Raw genomic sequence first — 21,716 nt, 5'->3', positions numbered from 1 at the left:
CTCCTGCTGGAGCTTCACCGATGAACTGTCCGATACTGAGCGTCCGTCTGTCGGCTTCTGTCTGCGGACGCTGAGCTTCTGCCTCCCGGTTAGCTGCTGAGCTAACACTGCTAACGTTAGCGAGCTGCTCTACAAACAAACGGACACTTTTTAAACTCTGACTTTGACTGAATTAAAGCGTTTCGTTCTCATTCGGTGTTAATTCTCGTCTCCTATCGGAGGTTTTGTCCAAAAAACATCAAAAAACGCCAAAGACTTCAAAAACAAACAGCAGCTCTGCTTTTCACCTTTCCTACCCAGCCGAGCCGGAAGTTGCGGTTCAACGTGAAAATAGCTCCGACTGGAACTTTGTCTCGCTGATATGTGTTCCGTTCCACTACTCTGTCTTCGTCCCTCTCTCTTTTTTTAAAAAAACAACTTTATTGCACTGTTTAAATGAATACAAAAGGCGTGGAGGAAGACAAAGACCTAGATAAAAGATATACAATAGCGGATATGAAAATAAATAAAGGTGAATAGTTTAAAACAACACAGCAATTTAGTGAAAAACAGTAAATAAAGAATAAATAAATTCAGTGCTACGGTTTTAGCATAAAGTTGAGCTCTTCTTATTTCTATACTACAAAACACCACAGGCAAGATGAAAGAAATATCGCAAACAGAAAAAAAGAACTCAGGCAGCATTTTTCCATGGAAAAGATGTTTAAAGCACAACTATCATCACACATTGGGTCCAAAGTGACATTTGGACAACTTTTTGAGGATGTTGATTCAAGGTTCACATTTAAACAATATGTCACCTGGATTTGCAGCAGTGACATTTTCCATCCTGCACATGCTTACAGCCACTGGCAGCGTCTGTGGGCACCTACATCCCACGAGACTTGAACTTTGCTCTGTGGCACCGACTCGTGTTGTTCTCTCCTGACTGGATCACAGCTTGAGTTTTATCAGCTGTCAGATATATATGTCACTTTGGATAAAAGCATTGGATAAATGGAACTGTAAATTGTAAAATGCATTAAAAATGAAGCAATCAGTATAATATTTTATTTTAAAAAGTTTGATGTTATTTACTATTTTTGTATTGCAGCATATTGCCTGTTATAATAAAAAATCTAATTTTACTTTATTAGAATATAAATATTAGTATCTTCAAATCCTCAGAAACATCCTAAAACCACTGATTTAATTTTATTTTAAAAGTTACTTGGAGCTTGATTTCACATAATTATCAGACTGAGGATTTGATCATATTTGTCATTATTCTGCTTTTTAAAACTAAAGTGATCAGATAAAATGGAGGTTTCTGCCTTTGGTATGACCCAATATATTTTGGTTTGCTCTGCAAAGGCACAATACAGGAACTTCCTAATAAGGTCAAAGATCAAATCAGAGGTCAGGATTAATATGTAGAAACAACAAAACACAGGTTTTTTTTCCCATCATGAGTTTTATTTAAATAATTCTGGTGACACATTAATTATTTGAAACATTAACTCATGAAGCACAAACAATTTAAACAAAGAGAATAATAAAACAATAAGACTCTCGCTCCAAACAGCTGCTCTTGTCCTCCTGTCCTTATTCAACAAATGTCTCAAAACAACATCAAACTTACATTATCGGTTAATAAAACTGTTACATTCTTCATGGTCATCAATTGATTAATGATCACTAACATCCCTAAATTAGACACAATAAAACTTTATTTTGCATTTGTTTGTTTATAGAGAAAAGAAGAAAAAGTAAATTACTTTTGTCTCCTTCATGAACTGCTCTTTTTTTAACTGGCACCAGTCTGCAACACTTCTTATATTTACAATGATCAGACAATAAAAAGTTTTGAATTTGGCACCCAGACATTTAAGGAGTTTGCAAATGTTTCTTATGTATCGGTGTATTTCTTTCAGTGATTTAAAAGTCTTGAAGGCAGGTAATGCAGCTCAATAAATTAGATTACATTAGATAATAACAACCAGTGCAGTAAAACTATAGTAGAAGTATTTTAACACCAAAGAAAAACATTTACAAAGACAAGAGAAAAAAAATACTTTAATCAGGATCTCAAAAATATATACACCATCCATGATTAATAAATATACATTTGTTACATTAAATCATGGTGAATCTTTCTGTAGAAAATCAAACTGGTTATTTTATTCACTGTGATTGACAGGAGAGATGATCAGAGGGGCAGCGTTTTTACCTTTATTGTTAAGATCAGGACTGAAATATGGGTAGAGTTTCTCAGTGAAGCAGCAGCCAGTAAAGGAGTAGATAAGAGCTGCAGCATCAACGTCATAAAAGGAGACCAGACCCTCTTCATAATCCACAAACACCCCCACCTTCTTAGGCTTCGACTTCAGAGAGAGACGGATTGAAGGGCTAGCAAGAGCTTTGTACTCATTTTCATTCCTCAGCCATATTGTCCAGTAACCATTCTCAGGAGCCAATGGGACCTTTCCCTTCCTGTTGATCGACTCTCTGGCCACTCCTAAATCCCAGTCAGTCTTCCCTTTAACCTGAACCTCATAGTAAAATCTTCCTGAAGAGAAGTTCTGTTTTGCTAGGACATTAACACAGTAATCAAATCTCTTTGGATTGTATGGGAGATTCTTCTTTACATCACCATGTTTAACTCGTTTTCCATCATCAGACAGGATGAGTTTGGGATGTGCTGTATCAGGATCAAGTTTCACATCCACTGCAAACTGCTGAACCCTCTTCAGCTGAGCCTCAAAAAGCTTCTTCGTCTGTTTACAGAGTGTCTCCTCCAGCTGATTCACAGCTCTCACCACTGTCCCCTCATGTGAAGGTGGACGGACACTGACTTCTGTCCAGTCCTTGGTGTGTGGAGCAGCTTTCAGGGATGGGACCCTTTGGAGAAGGTGGAGGTGGTCTTCAGAGTGTGAGAGCTGCTCCAGCTCAGTGCTTCTCTTTTCCAGATCAGAGATTTCCTGTTCCAGCTCTTTGATGAAGTCTTCAGCCTATTTCTCTGTCTTTGTCTGCTTCTCTTTGATCGTGTCGATGAGCTCAGCCTGGAGTTTCTCAACAGACTCCTTCAGAGCGGTGAAGACCTGAACTCCATCTGCTATCTCTCTGTCTGCATCTTCCTTACTGAGCTCCACTGAGTGTTGGATCTCCTGAATCTTCAGTCGTCTCTTCTGGATCATCCTCTGAATTTCAGTCTCTGTCTTCCTCAGGTTAGGGTTCTTTCCTTTATATTGTTCTTTCAGAGGAACAACATCATGTGTCTTGTGGTCTAAAACAGTGCAGAACATGCAGACATACATCTGGTCGGTCTTACAGAACAGCTCCAGCAGTTTATCGTGCTTCATACACATCCTGCCTTCCAGGTTCTCCACAGGGTCGATCAGCTGATGTATTTTCAGACATGAGGTTGTCAGATGAGGCTCCAGGTGAGTCTCACAGTAGGAGGCCAGACACACCAGGCAGGACTTCAGGGCCTTCAGTTTGGTTCCACTGCAGACGTCACAGGGAACTTCTCCTGGTTTGGAAACTTGTTGCTCTGATCTGCTGCTGCTGGCTTTCTGTTGAGCCGACTGTCTGAACTGAGCAGCCATGTTAGAGATGAAAGTGTTGACCTGCAGCTCAGGTCTTGTGTAAAAAACCTTTTTACAGTTGGGACACTGACACTGGACATTAATATTCCAGTGTTTAGTGATGCAGGTTTTACAGAAGTTGTGTCCACATGGTGTGGTGACTGGATCAGTGAAGACATCCAGACAGATGGAGCACAGAAACTGATCTTCAGTCAGCAGACAGCTGGCAGCAGACATGTCTACCCTCTGAGGACAACACGTGAAAATAACATAACTGTAATTACATATCTTACAAGTATTTGTTTCATTACGTCAAACTTTATTTAAGAGGAATTTAAGAAGACCCAAAGAAATGGTGCATTGAAAATATATGCTGTGGTTGTCAATGAATTTGCTGCAACAATCAATACATGCATGTATTCAGCATCTGATTTACTAAGACAGTTTATTACACAGTCAGGTCCTGGACTTTGCTGCATGTGAATGAGCAGTTAAGCCGAGGTCTGTGGAAATTTCTGTCTCGGTGGAGCTACAATTTTGAGTAAATACCAGTTGTTGAAACAGAAAATATTACCAGCTGTATAGGCTTACTAAAGCAGATTGTAACTACAGAAACAGTGAAGTTGAGAAAAAAAGATCTGAGGTATTAATGCTACTTACCAGAGTTTGTAACAGTTAAATAAGTTGTATAACAAAAGTTTTATGGCTTTACAGGCAATAAAACAAATTGTCACATGAAATCAGGTACAGTCTGTACTTTGGACAATCCAGAGAGCATGTAAACTAGGCTACTTAACTTTCAGCAGGACTAATTTACCTGGTATGTTTATTTTTTGTCATTGGATTTAGCCACCCCCTTAAATATGTGTGTGGTATAACAAATTTTAACAAGCTTTATAGGGCCGTGTACTCACCTGTGTTGGACAGAGATTCTCCTGTTTTGCTGGAAAAAATCCTGATGTTGAATTTTTCTTCAGAGAGAAACAGACAGATGTGTCTCGACTGCAGCTGTGCTGACACTGAGACAAACGGTTAGTTTCATGATAAGAAATGGACCAAGTGTCGCTCCGCCTCTCTCTGTAGCTCTGTAAGTGAGGATTTATTCCCTCATTGGGAAAGAACTTGAAATAGATTAACCACTGTTTTATTTGCTCTTTTAACTGGGTGTTTTTCTAATGCAGGATCAGGCTGTTTAGGAGAGAGTGAAGGCTTCACCTTGCACTTATCCTGTCAGATTTTTCAGTTTATATCTTAAATAATAATCTAAAAGACAATTTTCATTTAGTTTTCTTCACATAAATGAATATGAAACCTTTTTTAAAAGGTTTTGTGACCCATGTCTGTGGAAAGTGCTATATAAATAAGCTTCTTCTTTTTACTCTTAAAATCAAATGGTTACACAACCCTGGAGACTCTTGTTTTTTTCTTTCTCTAACCTATTAATGGACCTTTGAATTGAGGTATTTTGTCACAGAACAGCTGTACAGGTGTTTTAAAGTGTTGAAATGTGAGCTGGTGTTAGAGAGGACACTGTTGGTGTCACACACTGGTCAAACTCCAGATCCAACCATGATGCTCTCTGTCCTGAGGGACGCCTGTCAGGACGCCACCTGTGGAGGAAAACAGGACACAGTAGTGAAACATGACTGGAACACATCTGTCCAGGAGGTTTTACTTGAGTTAAAAAGTTTGAGAAATACAATAAATCAAGCAGCAGCATGAAAGTGAGCCTCAGGTCCGTCCGTCAGACGCAGGACATCACAGAAACATGATGCTGAATTCAGGATGGAACTTCATCATCGACTTCAGTCTCAGTGCTGCTGTTGGATCAGCAACACTCATCCTTTGTACCACAACTGAGAGACCGCTGACTGAAATAAAACACTTCACACTCTGTTTCTATTTCCTTTTACTAAGTTTATATCAGAGACCATCCACACAACAACTGACACAAGAAAACGAAGAAAACAAAGAACACAGCTTTGAAGTGTTTGATCAGGATATATTGGAGGCTGTGAATCACATCATGCTGGCTGGTATGTAGCTCATATATTAGTCAGTTCTAGAACAAATATGTTAATTGATCTATGTATGTAGATGAACTTTCAAATCTCCACCAGTTGCATCTGGTGGTTGTGGTGGCATTGCAGTAGGTGCTTCACCATCTTGACTGAGTGACCTCTTCCAGTCTGATTACTGCATACAGTAAAAAAAAAAAAAAATCAGGACTAATTAAGGATAACTGTGCTGTAATCTTATTTTTACCATAACTCATGTATGTCAGACTAGTTTTGTCCCTTTCACCTCCACTTTTCTTTCATTCATATTAAAACATGTTTTGCAGGTATTTATGATCTCTGCAGTAAACCACAGCTGCAGCATAAGCTTCTAACTGTGTTCATATGAAACCAGATTAATGCTGTCTAATAAAACACTGGGAGGAGGTTTATACAGATTACAGGCTTATCTGCTGGCAGATCAAGCTGCAGTTTAACTCCCGACCTGCACACAGGCTAACGTACTTCATCATGAAATCATTCACTTTTTGTTTCAGTCCAACTGCAACAGTGAGGAGCCGCGTTCAGTTTCAGAGGAAACAACGAGGAAGGAACAGTCAGGAAAACGTCACCGAGGAGGATTTACATGTGAAAGCTTTGGGATTCTCACTACAGGCATCCTGATTGGCTCTCACTGACACTCAGACACGCTGTCTTTTATCAGACCTGTGACTTGTAGAAGTTTAAACACTATTTTAACAGACAGAATCTCAGTGTTACAGACGGGAAAAAAAGAGATGCAGCCGTTCATCCGGAAGAAACAGAACTCTGCTCTGCATGCAGCAACGTTCATGTGCAGGTTTGTATAAGTTAGACCTTTTAATCTACTATTCCATCCATCTCTAACTGGTAACTTCCAACAGACACGGCATGTCTGTGCCACAGTTCTGATCCATCCTCCTCACAGCTGCAGCGTTTCTGCCTGGTGGAAACTGCAGGTGATTCTGCCATGTTCACAGATTTACAGCCCTGCAGTCTAATGCCCTTATAAGGTCATCTGTGGGGCATCTTGCAGAATTTGATAATTAATTATTTCCATGATTTACTGCTTAGTCACTAAAATGTCCAACACTTGTAAAAAATGCTTCTGACAATTTTCCTGAGCTCAAATGAGTGTCTTCAAATGTCTTCTTTTGTCCAGTCAACAGTCCACAAACCCAAAACTCTTCATTTACTGTCAGAAACGACAAAGAAAAGCAGCAGATTCTCACATTTAAGAAGCTGGTTTGACATCTTTGCCTTCAAATCATTAATTGCTTATCAAAGTAATGGACAATTAATTTTCTTTTGATCAATACAAGAGAAAAAGGCACCAAAGTCTGTGAGTTAATCCTTTATTTAGTTCATGTTGATTTGCTGCTGATCTCAGACAAATCCCATCATGCATTACAGGATTTAAGCCCTCCCTCGCTGCAGAATACATCTGGAGGCGCTGATTGCTTGATTAGCTGCTGCTTCAGTGAATCAGATTCCAGATCAGTGGAATAAACAATCTTTACACACGTGTCTCTGTTTCCTGCAGCCGATTGGCCGGTTCTGCCGAGACGGAGGTGGTTCTGTCAAAGCCTCGGTTCCACCTGGACCTCTGGCTCTGGTTCACCGTCCAGAACTGGATCCTGGATGTGGGGCAGCCTGTTGTCATGGTAACGGAATGACAAGCAGTGTTTAATGAAGTTCTTGTTTTTTTTTTAAGAACTAAACTTTATTTGAAGACAAATTCAGCAGGAAAGATAGTTAATAACTGTCAGGGTGCCACGCTGATCAAGACGTTTTGAAAATAAAAATAAAAAACAAAAATGGACATGGAGAAATTATTATGTTGTTGTCTGTAAAGCAGTTTTCCAGATATGGCCCCACATTAAATTAATACATTTGATTAATTACTATTTTTTTATGGAGGACAGAAATAAATAAATAAAGAAGTTAATGACCTAATAACTAAATCAATATACAATGAAATACATGAAAAAATTCATTAATAATAAAAATTGACCTTAATTAACTTAACCTTCTAATTTAAACTTACTTCAGTATTGATTTACTTTCCCATTTAATTCTATTCTATTTATTATTTTTTTTATTTTTAATTTCTTTTTGTTTTTCATTTATTCATTTTTATATTTGTATTTTATTATTATTATTATTAATTTGAAGAGAGAAACCATATGTTTGTTTCCTGCTGCCTGACTGGTCTTTCTGCAGCTCGTCCTCCGGGCAGACTGGTTTCCTCTGAACCGTCCCGGTGCAGCAGAATATCTCCACATCCTGTACAACATCAGCACGCCGCTCGTCCTGCTCAGAGTAACTCACACTCAAACACAAACTCATAAAAACACAGTTTAATGTCGTCACTCAGGTCACTCAGATCCGTCTGTCCTTGCAGATGCTTGAACGCAGCCCCAGGACGCTGCCCCGCACCGCCGTTTGGCTTGGCATCATCGCTGTTGTCATGGGAACCAGCCTCCACCTGGTGGCCGATTCTGTCACCCGACGGCTCCTGCTGATTGGCTACCAGCTGCACCTGTCAGTCAGAGAGAATCCAGTCATGAAGAACCTCAGACCCTCCTCGCTGGTAGGTGCTGCAGCAGAAAAAAACTTCTTTTGTTCTGGAAAAAATCACAACATCCACTTAAAGGTCCAATTCCTGCATCAAACTAATGTGAGGATGATACGTTATTTACATTTTTTAAATGGTCTAGTTTTTGTCAACAAATGCAAAACTCAAACGGTTCAGAAATTATTAATGCAGCAACACAAAATGGTTGGTTTTAGAAATGAAAAAGTGATTTAGGAGAAAATCCTGCACCAGTAAAAGCTGTAAAGTGTGTGGTGAGGAAATAGGAACCTGAATATGTTATATTTAGACTGATAATGGCAGCAGGGATGCTGTCATGTTAAATATATATTTCTCATTTATTAGTGATGGTGGTCCTTGGGCATATTTGAACAATCAGAGGTGGGCCTTCAGTTAGAAAAGAGAACCACAGGGGTTCTCCCATAGCTCAGTTGGTAGAGTTCACCCCACGTACTGAGGCTGTTGGTCCTCTGCAGCGGTCACTGGTTTGATTCCCGCCTGTGGCCCATTTGCTGCATGTCATTCCCCCCCCCTCTGTCATATCTTCAGCTGTCCCTATCAAAATAAAGGCAAAAGCCCAAAAAATAATCTTGAAAGAAAAGAGAACCACGTACATGAACGTCACATAAGACAGAGGCTGTTAAATAACTGAATAATGCAGCATTTCTCACTTTGTCCAGGTTTGTTAGCAAACATGCTGCTGGTTCATCGGTCACCAAAGCAGAAAAGTTTTCTTTCTTTTAAACCAATGACATGACACACACAATGATGTGCTTCTGTGATTGGTCTGAATGTTGTTCACAGTAAAGATGATCTGGTGTTCACACCAACCCAAACAGACAAAAACAGGAGGGAGAACCCTTCACAGAACCGGACTAAACAAGGCTGGTGTGACCCCGCCCTAAACCTCTCAGTGAAGAAGCATCACTCTGTTATTAATTTAAATCCATCCAGCACCTGATATCATTTCAACGTTATCTTTTGAGTTAAATCTGGTCAGTCCTTCATTATTTAGTTCATCAACAACAACAACTTTTCTCCTTTCACTTTCAACTAAAACCAGACGTAGATGGACGTCATGAAAAACACGTCATCTTTTCATTTGTCACATTCAACCAAAATCAAAAGTTTCTCTGACGACTACAGATTTGTTTTTGATGCAACCATGTGGGAAATTAACAACTGAATTTGAATTTGTAGAAAATACAAAGTGACCTTCCTGTATGAATAAACAATACAAACTGATGTGTCTAACAAAACAGACAGAATACAGGCAGACAACAGCTGCACTGAATCTATCAATATCTTTGATCAGGACTCAATTAAAGAACATTGTTTTCTTGTGCAGATCGATGCCTTCGAGCTTCTGTTTTACTACGACGACACTCTCGGTCATCTGATGTGGTAAGACCCCAAAGAGTTTCTTACTATAAAATAATACAAATCAAATCTCTGTTAAAAAAAAGTGCCTGAAGATTCTCATATCAGAAAAAAAAAAGGTTTATGGATATTTTCCAACAATATGAGGACAATCCAGGAACAATCTGACACTGAATCAGTTTTACAGTGGTTTAGACAAAAAAGGATGCTGTGTCCCCATTTATGCACATTAATATTTATTATATATTCATTGTTTTTTGAGGGGATATAAGGATATTTTTATGTTTAGTATCAGACAGCGTGTCTGAGTGTCAATGAGAGCCAATCAGGATGCCTGTAGTGAGAATCCCAAAGCTTTCACATGTAAATCCTCCTCGGTGACGTTTTCCTGACTGTTCCTTCCTCGTTGTTTCCTCTGAAACTGAACGTGGCTCCTCACTGTTGCAGTTGGACTGAAACAAAAAGTGACTGATTTCATGATGAAGTACGGCAGCCTGTGTGCAGGTCGGGAGTTAAACTGCACTATGTTTAGTATTGTTTTATTCCTTAACAAATTTCTTCCTAACATTTAAGACAAACATTTTAAAATGCAGCACCTGATTTGGCTGATGTTTCTTGATGAAGCCCCGGTGTTTCACATTTCTCATCATTTTCTGCAGGTTCAAACTGCAGCATTCAACACCAATTGGTTCATTTAAATGTGACATGTATGCCTGCTTACTAGGGCTGCACAATTAATTAACATTTTATTGAAATCACACAATAGCTTTTAGCAAATTTCAATCTGCAGGAGCTGCAATATTTGTTAAAGGCAAAATGAGTGTCAGAAAACGTCTCTGCAGACTTAAAAAAAAAATCTTCATGAGGTTCAGATTCCTGCAAAAAAACAGTCACACCAGAATCATTTTAACATGTTTTTCAATCAAAATTGAGATAATGATGTAAAAATGATCATTATCTGTAATATTGCAAATCATATCACAATTGGAATATCAGTCAAAATAATCACAATTACATATTTTTTCAGAATCATTGAACCTTACCTCTGACATCTCAGGGAGTTTGGAGTCTTTCCACCATAGTTTCACAAAATAGGGGCCCCAAACAACATTTTGCACAGGGCCCCAAAACAGCTGGAAACAGCCCTGATGATGTTTCAGAAGTCTGCAAGAACAGACAGTAAGACGCTGACTGACTGCTGAGGCCTGGTGTCCTTCTGAGCTATCAGCTGTGATTCTTTCTCCTCCAGGTACGTTCCTCTCTTCCTCGTCCTCTTCCTCTTCTTCAGTGGTTGTTTCAGTCACAGGAAACAGGCGGAGAAGACGCCGCCGGCAGCCTGGATGCTGTTTGTCCCCAACGCTGCCTACTACTGGTCAGACTGCTTTACTACAGAGGGTCTGTGTGTCGTGTATCTGAGCGGTTACAGGTTCAGTCCCTGGTCACTGTTTATTAGGATCCACAGGAAAATGAGTAAAATGTTCTGTGTGTTGTGTGTCAGTGAGTACAGGAAGTTTACAGAAACTACGAATCCTGTCTTTATTTTTATTTTACAGTCACAGTGGTGACGTCTGACTTTTGTCCCTCCAGAAAACACCTGAACTGAAACTGTAACTAGTGTCTGATGAACAGAACACCAGCACCTGAGGCTCTGTGTGTGTGTGTGTGTGTGTGTGTGTGTGTGTGTGTGTGTGTGTGTGTGTGTGTGTGTGTGTGTGTGTGTGTGCCTCCAGGTGTCAGTAATAATTGATCAGGTGGTTCTCAGGTGTTGCGGACTAATTACTTTACTCAGTGAAGACGGCACTTCGGGATGAAAGCAGAATTCAAGAACCATATCAGCAGTTTTACGTGTTTCTGCTCTTTAAATACCCATAATTCAGTGTTTCTCAAACTTTTTTAGCCCTCACTAATTATCCAGCTCTACACCTCTCCTGTTCAGCACAGCTGCTGTGGACACTTCACTGTTAACTCAGCCGCTCAAAAGTCTCCTCCTGTCCCACGTTTCTTTTTCATTCAGCAGTTTTTTATTTTCAGTCTCTTTATTTTACCTCTTTCTATCTTGCCATCACAGTATAGCTCTGATTGATTGATTGATTGATTGATTAATTGATTAAAGTAAAGTAATCAGACTCCAGACAGAACAGAGCTGCATGCTGGGTTTTAGTCCTTCATAAGTTTGCTCTTATTTTGTGCGTTCAGGCAGATCTGGGTTGGATTCTTGGTTTAAAAACGTGAAAATGTGAAATGATCAGACTGTAGAATCGTTTGGAGTAAACTGCATAATTCTCTGTGGGTTAAAGAGATTCGTGATATTTTTGAGGAAGCTGAGTTACACTTTATGTATCGTAATAATTTAACATGCAGCATTAACAGAATTAGAAGAAAGTTTTGTTTTTCTGCCACGATCTTGCTCAGATTGGAACAATTCAAGCCTCAGAACACACATACAAGTTTTATAAACCAGTTTGGTAACTGCAAGTCCAACTTGATCAATATTTCTAGACTTATCTAAGGTAATCATGGATGATGTATAAGTGCTACATGAATGATTGTGACCATGTAATCTGCTCATATTTAAACAAAAATACAGGAAAGACAAACTTATTTTCAATTACATTTCATTGATCTCATATTTTATGTATTTTCCTAAATAATTTGATAATATTATGTTTAGTATTCATTTCAAAAAATGTGTCTGACAATCCTCCGTGCATCACTAGAAGCATCTGTTTGAGAATATCGGAAACAGTGTATAACAGATTCCATAATAAACCATCTTTAGGACTTTTAGTTTCCATGCAGCCATTGGCTATATTATTATTATTATTATTATTATTATTATTATTATTATTATTATTATTATTAGATGTGTGAGTTGAGAATTATCTAAAGTATTCCATTATTATTCAAGTTTTCATCCAAATTTAGAGCAAACTTTATTTGTCACCAAAACCCACATCTCAGTTCACTCCTCCAACTTTGAAAATCATTTGAATACGAAGTCAGCGGAGGATTAATGAAGACACTTCATTAATGTGTCTTGTGTTTTACTGAGTGCTCAGATTACGTGTTGTTTAAATGACAAAGTGGAGTTGAACACACAGTAAATGTATGTTCATGATGCACTTCACACCATCAGCTATAGATCATCTAAACGGAACCCAGAGTTCTTATTGTTACTGTGGATTGAAAACACAGTGGGGATTGAACCTGTGAACAGAACCACTGACCCTCCCTGTTTCTCCTGTCAGGTACCTGATCACTGAGGGACAGACCTTCATCCTCTTCATCTTCACTTTCTTCGCCATGACCGCCATGGTGATGCACCAGGGGAGGCGGGGCATGGTTCCCGACGGCAACGGCCTCTTCATGCTCTACAGGTAGACGCATGAACACTGGCTGCACTGATGACATCATACACCAAACATAAATATTCACATTTAAAGCCGCACAGTGTCGACTTTGTTCAACAGCAGCTGTGAAAGGCAGTTAAAGCTAAAGTTGGACTACATTACCCAGAAATCTTGTAAGCTGATGTTTCTCAAAAAGACTTGAAACGACTTTTGAAGAACAAAGAACAAAGAACACAAAGTTAATATTAACAAAGCTGGTGAGCTAATGCTAAGCTAACCTTCGTTTAAGTGTAACTTTGTAAATCAACAAAGCTGAAACTTATTGTTACATTTTGAATTATTTAGGACTCGAAACCCAAAGTGTAGGACTTGAGACTAGAGTGCAAAGACTATTCTGAGGGGAAAAAGTCATAAATTTACATTTTACTCTGGTTAAAGTGGTTGTAGTTTTATGTGTTCTTATTATTTCTTCTTATTATTATTTTTGTATTCTGTAAATTGTAGCTCCCATGATGCATGAAAAAACTGTTTTCTTTTTTAAGTTTTTCTTGTAAATTTTGTGTTATTTGCAGAAATGTATGACTTTATCATTTCAGTTTTTTACTCAGAAATGTGTGATTTTTTTGTCTCATAAATTTACATCTTAAATCTCAGAGAAAAAAGAGTTTTTTCTTGGAATATTCCCATCAGTAATAACACCCACACCTCTGTATTGTTTTCTTTAACCTACAGTTGCTCTAATACTCTGTTTTACTTTACAAATGAATGAAAGTGTGTTTGCAGATTCTTTAAGGTTCTCTCTGTGTGCCAGTTTCTCTGCAGCTCTGTTCCTGGTGGCGGTCTGGGTGGCCTGTCTGTGGAACGACGCCGTCCTGAGGAGGAAGCACCCAGGCCTGATCTACGTCCCGCAGCCTCGTACCGTCTACACGCTCCACCTCCAGGAGAACAGCCAGATGTAACAGAACAAGAATGATCCAACAGAGTCGCTTTAATCTGAACAAACGTGGGCGGGACCAGACGCTCTCTGTGCTGCTCTGTCAGGGACAAAACTGACTGAAAATGATGTTTTCTTGAAATTGTTATTGGATTTTTCATCTTTATACATTACAACATTCTCATTTTTCAAGTATTCAGCAAAAATAGGTAACTTCGAGGGACTTTAAGTAAATTTCTTTAAATGTAAATTTCTGTACATTAAATGAAAAGACCACATGTGATGCTCAGTGGTGGTTCATTTCCTCTGACGGCCTCATCTCTGTTTTCCTGTTGATTTCTCGATGGTAAATGAAGTTGCTTTTTTTTTGGAGGAGGAGGAGGCGTGTGGCAAATCACAGCTGAGTCACAAACAAACAAACATCTTTTACATTAACATTAAGGTTTATCTGATTCAGCCGTCTGTACACTATTGTGCTCAACACACGTCATGAAATCCAGATTGAAAGATTTTTTTACCCACAGGAGCAGAAAATAGACCAGAATGCAGTAAGGAGGTGAGAGTTTGACTATTTTACAAACAAGAACTGTCTCACCTTCTGTCTCCGTCTCATTCATGTTCCAAACAGATTTCAGTGATTCTTCACATTCAGCTGTTCTGTCTTGAAGTTGGTAAATGACGCACAGTTGAAAGTTTACATCTCTTCTCTCTCAGCTGCATTCATGAAATGCATGAAAAGCTTTAATAGACATGAGAGAATCAGTTTATAAGTCAGGTTGAAAGGAGTTTAGTTTTTAGTTTGGACCCAAAACTGTGGAGACACGAGATGCAGGAGTGATTTAACAAGAAAGGCTGCTGAGTCCAACAAAGAAAAATCCAGAAGGTAACTCAGAAGAAGGCAGGACGACGAGGAGACACGCAGACGACGTGACAACTGAAAGAAGGAACAAAAAACAAAAAAACTCAAAAAAGGTGGGAAACCAGACAAAGACAGGAAGTTAAAAACTCCATGACAGAGACTAATGATGGACAGGTTTTTTAAACAAAAATCTTTTTTTCCCTCACATGTTCTTCTTTGTCAAAACCTTGTACCTACATTACCCACAATGCTCTGCTGTCTGACAGTGCTGCAGCCCCAACTAGTGGCGTTCTGGTGCCGACCGGTGACGTTTAATCGTACAGTCGAGTTATCGTGCACATCAAACAAACATTCAAAGGTCGACGTGATGTATGTGCCCACTGGACAATATAACAAACACACACAAAGAACCTCAGAGGTTTTCATTTTGATAATGCAAAAGTACTCTATTTTTCTCAGGAATGTAACAAGTTACTTTTAAAAGTAATGTTACTCAATGCATGCTGAGGTTGAACATTTGTTAATGCATGAAAAATACCAACTGGTCTGACACACTGAGCTCTGACAGCAGGTTGTGTCCTGCACCTGTCCTGCACCTGTCCTGCACCTGTCCTGCCCCTCGGTGCCTTCCCTCCACACACTGTCCCAGCAGCCAGGATCCTCCGTCCTCTTCCGTTACGTTCCTCGTCTTACAGCCGGCCTGGATCAGTTTCCTGAGCTGAGAGACAGAGTTCAGAGCTGCTGCTGCTGCTCACACACTCAGACACAATGGTGAGAGAATAACCGAGTCCTGTCTGAAGCAGATTCCACCTGCAGCCTACTTTCTGCCTCTTCTCTCACTCACGCTGTTTTTTTCTCCTTTCATCGCAGGCGAAGTTCCTCACGCAGGATCAGATTAACGGTAAGACTCTGGAACGCCACACGTTCCTGCTGGGAGGAGACAGAAATGAGTAATGACAAGAGCGTTTATGGGAATTATTGGAATACCAACAGACTCAGATACATTTCTTTTAGTGTTTTCTTTTTTTTTGGCAGCGTTGAGACATTTTTATGAGATGATTTGTGTTTTACAGGCAGCAGTGTTATTTCATATTTTAATCAGACAGCAGAGTTTTCCGTGTGCCTGCTTCCGTACAAAGCAGCACTTGTTCCTGAGCAGGTTCACACAGCGATCTGTTGGCCGACATCGTCGACCTGCTAATGTGATTAAACACAAAGGATCTCCATCTGAACAGTTTTTAGCCTAATGAGGAGACATTCATTCACATTATTGTCTCTGGCAGGAAGCACACAGGAGTCATTGTCAGTTTTATGGTTTTGTTTCTGTGATTTTATCAAGTTCAGCTTATCTCAGCTTTATTCATGCAGATTTTTTCATACACACATTCAGCTCAAAGTGTCTCACATGGCAAAGAAGAATAACTGATTAATTAACTGATTGATTAATTTTCATTTCAATGTATTTTCACACCTGCACACATATTGCTTCTTTTTCTTGTAGATATTTGACATGTTAGAACACAGGAAGTGAAGTTACTGTGGTTTCTCTACGATTCTTTCCTCTTACTTACCGATTTTCTCCAAAATAAAACACATCTGAGATCAGATAGTTTGTCCACGTGACAGAGGATGTCTTTAATGTCACAAAAAATGAAGTTTCTGCCTTTTTCCTTTGTTGGACAGAATAGCAGAAGGTTCTCGGTAGAACACCCACAGTGGGTTCTTGTTAGTACCATTAGAAGATGGAAAGGTTCTGGATCAAATCTGTGTCACAGATCTTCACGCTGAACTCAGACTGTAGAGAAATATTCAAAATGTTTAATCCTCTGAGAACCTTCATGACTTCATCATCCAGCATCTCATGTTGATACATGCTGAATCTTTTTTTTTATTTTATAATATTTTATTTTCAATTTTTTATTTCTACAAGAACAGTTCAACTCATTCCCACTAAAACTCTATGTTAAAACATATACAGTTAAGAATAAAAACAAAGAATAATGACATAAACTAAATGAATTAAATAGGAAATAATTTTAAATTTAAATAATAGTAAGAAAGTAAATAAATTATATATTTACTTTCTGTCCCTCATATATATATATATATATATATATATATATATATATATATATATATATATATATATATATATATATATATTATTTATTTATTTTTTTTTAAGTATCTCAACTATTGAACCTGAATGTTTAGTATCAGCCTACAATGGACCAGGTCAAAGGTCACAGTGAATCCACTGTTGATAAAGGAAACGTTTCTATATATTCAATAAAAGGCTGCCAGATTTTTAAAAAGGCATCATATCTGTTCTTCAGAACATATCTGATCTTCTCCAGGATCATAAAGTTCATCATTTCTCATCTTCATTTTGATATAGAGATGAAGAATCTGACTTCCAGGTTAATACCAGATATTTTACATGCTGAACCTTTGATCTTTATATATATGAGAAATATTAATTTTATATATGATAAATATTTATTGACAACAGTTTAACTGTGTGTGTGTGTGTGTGTGTGTGTGTGTGTGTGTGTGTGTGTGTGTGTGTGTGTGTTGCTGCAGAGTTTAAGGAGTGTTTCTCTCTACACGACCGTCAGCGTAAAGGGAAGATTGAAGCCCAGGAGTTGATCACGGTGATGCGATGCCTCGGCTCAAACCCCACCCCCTCTGAGGTCCAACGACACCTGCTGAGCCACAACATAGGTACCTGTCTCACCTGTCTGTCCCCCCGTCCTCTGCGGTGGAACACAATTTTTGTTGCATTTCTTTAAACGACTACTTCAAAGATTTTGCGGATAAAAACTATGAGGTCATTGACAAAAAAAGAAACAGAGGATGAAAAACGTTCAGGTCAAAAATGTTAGAAAAGATGCAACAACTTCCAGCTTTGATCAACATTTGAAGTTGCACAAAAAATGACAACTTTAGGCTAATATTAATATAGTTAACTAACATTAGCTTGACGGCAAAGTAAACTTTCCCAGAGACCAAGCTGACGTCTTCAAGATGCTTGTTTGTCAGATCCACAGTAAAAAAAAAGCTCAACAATATTCAACTTAAAATGATCTAAAAACTGAGAAAAGCAGAAACTCCCCACATCTGACAAACTAGAGGCATCACATTTTGCCTGATCAGCATCTTAAATGATTAATCAAATATCAAAATTATTGGGATAATTGATTTTTTTTTTATCATAAATCTGTAGATATGAACACACTGTGAGAAGAAGACAGCCTATTTATTCTGTGAAAGTGTTGCATTAAAATGCTGCCTGTGTGTCTGTATTGCAGCGTGTGTCATCACCTCTCATGACATTACATCAAGTGAAACAGAGGATTCCTGCAGGGTCACTGCAGGGCTGCACAACAAGGCAGAATTACAAATAAAGTGAATGATAATCAAACATAAGACAGCAGGACCTCCCTGAGGGAACACACACTGTGATGCTCACTTCTCAGAGCTTATTTCAGCTCGTTTCCATCATCGTGTCTCTGTGGGCGCCGTCGTCCTTCATCCTCATCGCAGGATCGCAGGAATATTCAGCAGGAGCTTCAATTTTAAATAATCCACAGTAAAATAATAGACAATCCAAGACTTTTGTCTTTAGCAGGCTGAAGGATGAAATGTGTTTTTGTGTATTTTTATGCACATTAGCAGCGGTTTTGCAAGTCCTAATCAAGTCCCAAGTCAACACAAGTCTTAATCAAGTCCCAAGTCAACACAAGTCTTAATCAAGTCCCAAGTCAACAGAAGTCCTAAACAAGTCAGGATGCGCTCCTAACTAAACGCAATGTCATTTTAACAACAGAAACTCGCCTTAGGCCTGGCTTTACCTGGTGAGACTTCGACACAACTTTAGTTTGTTGAAACTCAGGTGAAACTAAGCAGCGTTTGAGCTGCACAGTGTGAAACTTGTCCCAAAGTCTGAGCTCAGGATGACGGTGTAACAATAATGAAAAAATAACCAGGGACAAAGGAAGACGGTAAAACTGAGACAGATTGTTCAGACAAAGGCTCTTTTCATATTAAGTTTACTTCAAACTCAGGGAAGCAAACAGCAGTAAACTTAAAATACTACAGAGACCATGTGTCTTTGCCAGCCGGGGAGGTTAGCATTTCCCTAAATACATTTTTTAAATTGTTATAATGTAGGCATAAGTACATTCTGACATTTTCTGTGCAGCTGTCTTTGCTATTTGCTACAGAAGATGTGAGTCTTTTCTAACACTGAACAAATAGTTTCAGTTTTAGTTCACTGCAGGTTTGAGCAAACACACAGGAGTAAACTTGTTGTGGACTCTGACGGTGGACTGATGAGGAGGAGGAACTTTCTGAGAAGTTAATAAAGTTTTCCCTTGACTGCAGCAATATCATTTTATTTTCAATATGTTTTTAATATTTCTGTCTGTATACATGATGAGTGCTGATATTTGACTTTGTCTTGTCTTATCTCTCGGTGTGAAACATATTTCAGTGAGTCTGAAGGGAAATTCTGCTCCAGCTGTAATTAACAGCTCACAGTTTCATTTAACATGTTTAACCTGTCAGCAGCTCATCAACAGCGCCGCTCTTTACATTCTGTTTTACTGCCTTAATGTTTGAACAACTTATTTCATCTCCACTGTGTCATATCACTTTGAAACTTAACTTTTCCCTGTGCAGTGTCCTCATTTCTCCTGCAGAAGTCAATAAAATTTTGTCTTATCTAGTCATCTGCTCAGAATAGATGATCGTCCCGCTCCAGTAAAAGTAGATATTATCTTCCTGCAGACTGGGCCGGAGAGCTGGACTTCTCCACCCTGCTGAGCATCATGCACCGGCAGCTCCAGCAGGAGGCGCCGGAGCAGGAGATCCTGGAGGCCATGATGATGGCCGACAAGGAGCAGAAAGGCTTCATCCTCGCCTCGGAGCTGAGAGCCAAACTCACCGGGCTGGGAGAGAAGCTGACTGATGCAGAGGGTGAGAGAGGGAACAGAACTGCTGTTTTATCTTTTACTGTCTGATTTCAGTTAGAATAAGGTCATATGGGTTTTCATTTTTAATGTTCCCAGTTTTTTAATCCCCCAGTGTTTTTGTTTTGCTGTTGTTGTCGTTGTTTTATCGTTCTGCTATTTTTTTTCCCCCTGTTCCTTCATTTTAATCCTGTTATGTGTCTCCTCTTGAACATCCACAACATTAAAGAGACTCCAAGTCTGGTGGGGATTTTCTTTACTGCAGATCATTTGAAAAAGGAAAAGAAGCAAAGATAAGAGTCACATTTAATGAGATTATGTTACTTTTAACTGCAGTCTGGTCAAACTGGAGACAGTTGCACAAAAGTAAAATGCAGAAAACCTGTCAATTCTGTCTCCTGACAGAATAAAGCAGATTGTTGCACCAAAAAATGACAGAAACAACTTAACCTCACAGACATTCACATGTGTTTTCACTTATTCTGACTGATTAGAGCTCTGCTCAGCTGGATGTGTGAAATCACCAAAACTTCCCGACTCAGTGACAATGATAAGGGTGTAACTTTTGTACCCTACTGGTTCATTCTTAATTACAACTTGGATGATGATTAATGAATGCATATAAGGGCTGATGGACAGCTGTGTCCCTCTGTTTTCAGTGGACGAGCTGCTGAAGGAGGCGGGTGTCGGAGCTGATGGGCGGGTCCACTGTGAGCAGTTCGCCAAAGCGGTGACACGCTCCGCTGCAAAGCGCTGACGTCACAAACAACATCATCGCTGCTCAAGACTTTAGTTTTATTACATGAACTGAGAGAATTCAATAGCTGCATGTCTTATGTGTTTAATAATGTTTATATGTCAATAACAGGATCTCCAACAGACAGTCATGATGTCACTTCCTGTCACCAGCCTCTGTCATTCAGCATTTCTCTCCTCAGTAAACCTGATTAATTAAAGCGTGTTCTTGGGTTTTCCTTTCTACGTTCTACGTCAGACAAACCAGCTCCACTTCAGCAGTTATAAGAAACTGAAACCAACTTTTGCTTTTCTGTTTTTGATGTTTTTTTTAAAGGATAAATAAAGACAACTCCATACACAAGTCGAGAAACTGTGTTTATCTCAGATAAAGGAAGAGTGGCTTTCTCTCCTAATTATGCAAACATCAGCATGCTAGCTTAGCAGTCGTAACTTAGCATTACTTTCAAAGCTGAGATGTGTATCATTAGCTAACATTACATTATTTCATGTAGAAAAAGTCCCCATTCAGGACAGGAACGTTTCACAGCGTGTGTCAGCTGGTCCTATTTGAGTTGTGCGAAATCAGCCACCGTGTTTATTTGTCCTGTTATTTTAGATATCCAGTTAAACGCAGCGGTCCAACCTATCTGACAGTTCTGCTGTGATTATTCTATGTTGCTGCTATCCAGGTGAATTTCATCGACTAATAGATGATATTTTCCCAGTGGTCTCCTCGCTTGGTTTATTTCGAAGCTTCACTTGGTTAGCGTCCTTTTCTTTGACAGAGAGACAGAGGGGACAGCTGGTCAAAGAGACTGAATGGGACACACACAGCTACACAACCCTGTTCTAATCAGTGCAACATGTGATCTGATCTGATACAGTCGAACTGTATCTAGTCTGGTCTAAACGCGAGGCTGCTCTTGTGTTGGTGGTGCAGCAGCACCAGTGAGCAGTAAAGGTGATAATGTTTAGTTTTCACAGAAAGCACCACATAAACCAGTAACAAGAAAGCCACTGTGTGCCTCTGCTTGAATTATACAAGTCATTATTTAAAACATTTAAAACATTTTGAGTGGAATCTTCATTATTGTGCCATGCAGGGGGGGTCGGGGGGGAAAGGGTCAGTCAGCTGCTGTTTTGAAGCATAACTTCAGTATCGTATTGCAGCATGTTTGATATCAGTCATTCTTATAGGAGATAATTATTTCAACATTCTCAGGCTTGTTGTTGTTTCTGAGATGCAATATCCTGCACTGTTTCAGAAATCTGACACGTTGCACA

At 39.1% G+C, this 21,716-nt stretch overlaps 2 protein-coding genes and 1 pseudogene across 3 annotated transcripts; 2 read left to right on the top strand and 1 right to left on the bottom strand.

Annotated features, from left to right (window-relative positions):
* Positions 1-1,620: 1,620 nt before the first annotated feature.
* On the bottom strand, positions 1,621-4,598 carry LOC146317161 (E3 ubiquitin-protein ligase TRIM21-like; annotated as a pseudogene). Its single transcript, XR_014771799.1, has 2 exons — positions 4,481-4,598; positions 1,621-3,812 (listed from the first exon to the last, which is right to left on the bottom strand). The product of XR_014771799.1 is annotated as an E3 ubiquitin-protein ligase TRIM21-like (transcript).
* A 537-nt stretch (positions 4,599-5,135) lies between these two features.
* Positions 5,136-14,159, top strand: cln6b (CLN6 transmembrane ER protein b). The gene is made up of 8 exons (XM_084735027.1): positions 5,136-5,198; positions 7,099-7,266; positions 7,826-7,924; positions 8,007-8,195; positions 9,547-9,602; positions 10,828-10,950; positions 12,827-12,955; positions 13,740-14,159. The coding sequence occupies exons 1-8, from the start codon at positions 5,136-5,138 to the stop codon at positions 13,885-13,887; spliced, it is 975 nt and encodes a 324-aa protein (XP_084591153.1). The 3' UTR covers positions 13,888-14,159.
* A 1,018-nt stretch (positions 14,160-15,177) lies between these two features.
* calml4b (calmodulin-like 4b) lies at positions 15,178-20,641 on the top strand. The gene is made up of 5 exons (XM_084733963.1): positions 15,178-15,492; positions 15,592-15,622; positions 17,305-17,445; positions 19,513-19,701; positions 20,354-20,641. Exons 1-5 carry the CDS (start codon positions 15,490-15,492, stop codon positions 20,449-20,451), a joined length of 462 nt encoding a protein of 153 aa, XP_084590089.1. The 5' UTR covers positions 15,178-15,489; the 3' UTR covers positions 20,452-20,641.
* Positions 20,642-21,716: the final 1,075 nt, after the last annotated feature.

Source organism: Lutjanus erythropterus, chromosome 13, assembly GCF_056507025.1.
Source record: "Lutjanus erythropterus isolate fLutEry1 chromosome 13, fLutEry1.hap2, whole genome shotgun sequence".
Lineage (NCBI taxonomy): Eukaryota > Metazoa > Chordata > Actinopteri > Lutjaniformes > Lutjanidae > Lutjanus > Lutjanus erythropterus.
The sequence above is the reverse complement of the archived record's forward strand: the minus strand, read 5'-3'. Positions and strand labels throughout refer to the sequence as shown.